The sequence below is a fragment of the Borostomias antarcticus genome (genome assembly GCF_949987555.1).
Source record: "Borostomias antarcticus genome assembly, chromosome: 5".
NCBI lineage: Eukaryota > Metazoa > Chordata > Actinopteri > Stomiiformes > Stomiidae > Borostomias > Borostomias antarcticus.
In genome coordinates, this window is record NC_140238.1 from 27,931,101 (window position 1) to 27,935,666 (window position 4,566).

At 46.1% G+C, this 4,566-nt stretch overlaps 1 protein-coding gene across 1 annotated transcript; it reads left to right on the forward strand.

Moving 5' to 3' along the window:
* Window positions 1-2,037: 2,037 nt before the first annotated feature.
* LOC311308849 (transcription factor Sox-9-B-like) lies at window positions 2,038-4,315 on the forward strand (the record flags this gene model as incomplete). Its single annotated transcript, XM_084437918.1, has 3 exons — window positions 2,038-2,468; window positions 2,889-3,136; window positions 3,552-4,315. The coding sequence occupies 3 exons, from the start codon at window positions 2,038-2,040 to the stop codon at window positions 4,313-4,315; spliced, it is 1,443 nt and encodes a 480-aa protein (XP_084294044.1).
* Between the last annotated feature and the right edge of the window lie 251 nt (window positions 4,316-4,566).

Below are 4,566 nucleotides of genomic sequence, written 5' to 3' on the forward strand. Positions count from 1 at the left end.
CATCATCATTATTATATTATTATTATATTATATTATTATTATTATTGTTGTTGTTGTTGTATTCGACTTTATCTGATTAATGTAAACTGAAATTTAAAAAAAACATATCTGTATAACAGCCATAATGCAAATGATTTTATTAGATTTCATAACATAACTTATAACAGGAGATATATCAAACCCTATATGTGAACTTGGAACTTTTTATTCGAACTGGGTCTCTAACATTAAATAGTAGGATAAGTGAGAGTATTCGCTCTACGAAGCCTTTGTCGCGCGCCAAAAAATAAAGACTTCTGCTGGCGATAAATTTGTTCGTTTCTGTTTGTCATAAAATGTAAATGGTTTGATATCAGATCGATGCATCTTAACTTTTCGATGGAGTATAATTATGTTATTATCCTCGGACATAATACATATATATTATACATATATTATAGTCTATACTATTACTATCAAATAATCGTATTGTCGCTTATCATTTTCATAATATCATATAGCCTACAATTAATGCACGTGTTATTTCCAGCTCGAAAAAGGAAACGTGTAAGACATTTTGCAGCTGATGAACTGATGGAAATTAATTTCTGGATAGGCTTCATGAGAGAGAGAGAGAGAGAGAGAGAGAGAGAGAGAGAGAGAGAGAGAGAGAGAGAGAGAGAGAGCGAGAGGGAGAGAGAGAGAGAGAGTGGGAGAGAGAGGTAACTTCTTCAATGCACTCCTCACCTCAGTTTGTAGTAGACTCGTGACTACTGTCACGATTGTCAAGACGAGGGCATTCGAAAAAGTTTATCTAAATAATCATCAATCAATTACAATGGCAAGGGACAGTGTTTGACTACAAAACAATCTTAATGTGAATGCTGAGTATACACCCGCAGCCTACCAGAACACCCTCTACTCCAGTACCATTTGCAATGTAGCCTAGGCTTCGTGCATTTGTTTATGTTATTATATAAGCTGCATAGTGCTTAATCTTCCATGTACTTCTGGGCACCTATGTTGCGAACCTGCATGCGCCACGCGGGCAATGCTGGAGTTTCTGGACTGTTGTCTCCCCCTATTGGTCAGAGTGGGCTGTATGGGATGTCGATTCTTGGCGGTGCTGCGCACCAGTCCACAACCAGAGTTTCTCAGACATTCTCTCCTGTAATTCCCTGTGTTCGCAAATAGCCTAGATTAAATATATTCCTCAACATTAGCCATATTAGGCCTACATTACACACTTACCTGACATCGACCATATACCTCATGCTAGATATTGGGAAATATTTTCAATTATTTGATTTATCGATAGGGAAGGACAAATGACAGCCTGTTTCTGTTCAGGTCATGAAACAATGGAAAGCGAAACGACGGTCAAGAGAGAGGCTTTATAATGATTATTATAATTGTGTTGGTGTATACAGTACATCATGTTAAATCTTTGAATTGTTACTTTCTCCAAAGGCCTATTCTGTGAGAGACCAATTGTTTTTACAATACCATAGCCCATTACTGACACATTTCTACGTGGTAATTGCCCTATAGACTATTATGTTCGATTTACTTTCTTGCTTGAAAGTAAAATGAATTCGTTAAATTTAGGTTACCTATTGGTTTAATTAAGAGGTAATTCTCACTGTTGTTGACTAGAACTGGAGTCAAATTTCGTCTCCGCCTCCTAAAAGTCTCGCCCAATCGCTTCCACCTCCAGTTTATAAATCCAGGCTTCGCTTGCAACGAGTGTACAGAACTCTCAGTGATCTTCAACAGTGGACTCTTACTGCCTTTATATCAGTTTTAGTAGTGTTTCCAAGAAAAGCATTCGTTCGTCAACAGTGTGCACTTGCATTTCAATTTAAGTCGTACGAAAAACGATTTGAGGAGACTTGAAGGGACATTTGAAATATTTTGTCACATTGCTCTGCTGGAGTGAAGTTTGCCAAGTTGTGCGACTTCTCGACTGTCTTCGCAGCCCTTGGGTACAACAGCAGGATTCTAAAGCATTGAAAGGACGGAATTTTCTTCCCACTTGCTGTTCGCAAATTGTTTCGCATGAATCTACTCGACCCCTACCTGAAGATGACAGACGAACAGGAGAAGTGTCTCTCTGACGCTCCAAGCCCAAGCATGTCCGATGATTCTGCTGGCTCGCCGTGCCCGTCTGGGTCCGGCTCTGACACCGAGAACACCCGGCCGTCAGACAACCACCTCCTGGGACCAGACGGTCAACTGCTGGGCAAAGAGGAAGTGGACAAGTTCCCCGTTTGTATCAGAGATGCCGTCTCGCAGGTGCTGAAGGGCTACGACTGGACCTTGGTGCCCATGCCAGTCCGTGTAAACGGCTCCAGCAAAAGCAAGCCACATGTCAAGAGACCCATGAACGCTTTCATGGTGTGGGCGCAAGCTGCCCGGAGAAAATTGGCCGACCAGTACCCGCATCTTCACAATGCAGAACTCAGCAAAACTCTCGGCAAACTCTGGAGGTAGGTTGGCGCTTCATCACTTTTCACGCACTGCAGCAGCGGAGTTTCTTGGATGAATTAATGGGCTTTTGAACTTCACAGCGCTGTTCTGTTAGTGTGTAGCCTAGGGCTACGTAACCAGATTTGTAAAAGTAAATCAAGCCGCCACATAGTACACATAATAGACTAATAGTATGATTGTGTTGATCTTATTCACCGTGCGTCTTTCACAGTGCGTCTTTCACATTTAGCCTACATTAAATTATTAAATGACAACTCCAGTATAACTGCATAAACATCTAATTGTTTATAGTAGGCTACACATTGTTTATTACATGAATGTAGCCAATTTCGGAATTTGATTTATTAAGCTACATTCTCACCAAATATAAACGAAATCTAATATCCATGCCCCCCTTCCCCCCTATCTGAAATGTTTAGATTGCTCAACGAAGGAGAGAAGCGTCCATTTGTGGAGGAGGCAGAGCGCTTGAGAGTCCAGCACAAGAAAGACCACCCCGACTACAAGTATCAGCCAAGACGGAGAAAATCCATCAAGAACGGACAGAGCGAGTCCGAGGACGGCGAGCAAACCCACATATCTCCCAATGCCATCTTCAAGGCGCTCCAGCAGGCTGACTCTCCCGCATCCAGCATGGGAGAAGTGCATTCGCCGGGCGAGCATTCAGGTAAAACCCATTTGAGATGTAACATAATTTTGTTTAGTCGGGAATTATTTTCAAACGCATCTATCCACGTTGCCTCAAGAGACTCAAGCGCACAGTTAAGCTATGATTTTTGAATCATTTTCCAATTTTAGAACCTTTAGTGACACACTGAACAGACACCTGTAAATGATTAGTGTTTTTACAAGCCATCATGCAAATATACCACCTGTCTTTACTCCAGCAACTATCCCTTCCTCTTCACAGACTCTTGAGAACACATTATATAATGGCACCAGTCCTTAGTGCAGGGAAACTCATAAATCATATCTACGCACCCTTAATTTGAAGCGTATCTTTATTAGCACCCGGTTTGCGTCAATAATATCATGCAGATAGTGAGATTAACTCTTTCTTTCTTCTTTCCTTCTCTCTCCAGGCCAGTCCCAGGGACCACCGACACCCCCCACCACCCCAAAAACCGACCTGCCCACAGGCAAAGCTGATATGAAGCGCGAAGTTCGCCCCATGCAGGACGGCACCGGCCGCCAGCTCAACATCGACTTCAGGGATGTGGACATCGGCGAGCTGAGCAGCGACGTGATCTCCAACATCGAGGCGTTCGACGTCAACGAGTTCGACCAGTACCTGCCCCCCCACGGCCACCCGGGGGTGCCCGCCGGGGCCCAGGCCGGCTACACGGGCAGCTACGGCATCGGCGGCTCCTCCGTCAGCCAGGCGGCCGGCACCGCCGCCCACGGCTGGATGTCCAAGCAGCAGCAGCAGCATTCCCTGACCGCCCTTGGCGTCGGTGGGGAGCCAGCGCCGGGCCAGAACCAGCCCAGAACCACCCCGATCAAGACGGAGCAGCTGAGCCCTCAGCACTACAGCGAGCAGCAGGGCTCCCCACAGCACGTGGCCTACGGCTCCTTCAACCTGCAGCCCTACAACGCCTCCTCCTACCCCTCCATCGCCCGCACGCAGTATGACTATTCAGACCACCAGGGCGGCGCCAACACCTACTACAGCCACGCGGCGGGCCAGGGCTCCGGCCTCTACCCCACCTTCAGCTACATGAGCCCCAGCCAGAGGCCCATGTACACCCCCATCGCCGACACCACCGGGGTGCCGTCCGTGCCCCAGACCCACAGTCCGCAGCACTGGGAGCAGCAGCCAGTCTACACACAGCTGTCCAGGCCCTGAGAGCCAGGGCTAGGGCCAGGGCCTCGGCCTGCACCCTCAAGACTGACCCACAACACCCACACACCCCAGGGACTAGCTCCTATCTGGTGGTGGCCTGCTGCCACCGCACCACACCCCCTTCACCGCCAACAGAAAAAAAAAAAAACTTGACAAGGACTTTTATAGTACTGAAAATATATAAATATATATCTTTGGAATGGCTCCCGACAGTGCCTTTTTTAATGCTTGGAGTTGTGATTATATTTTTTTAG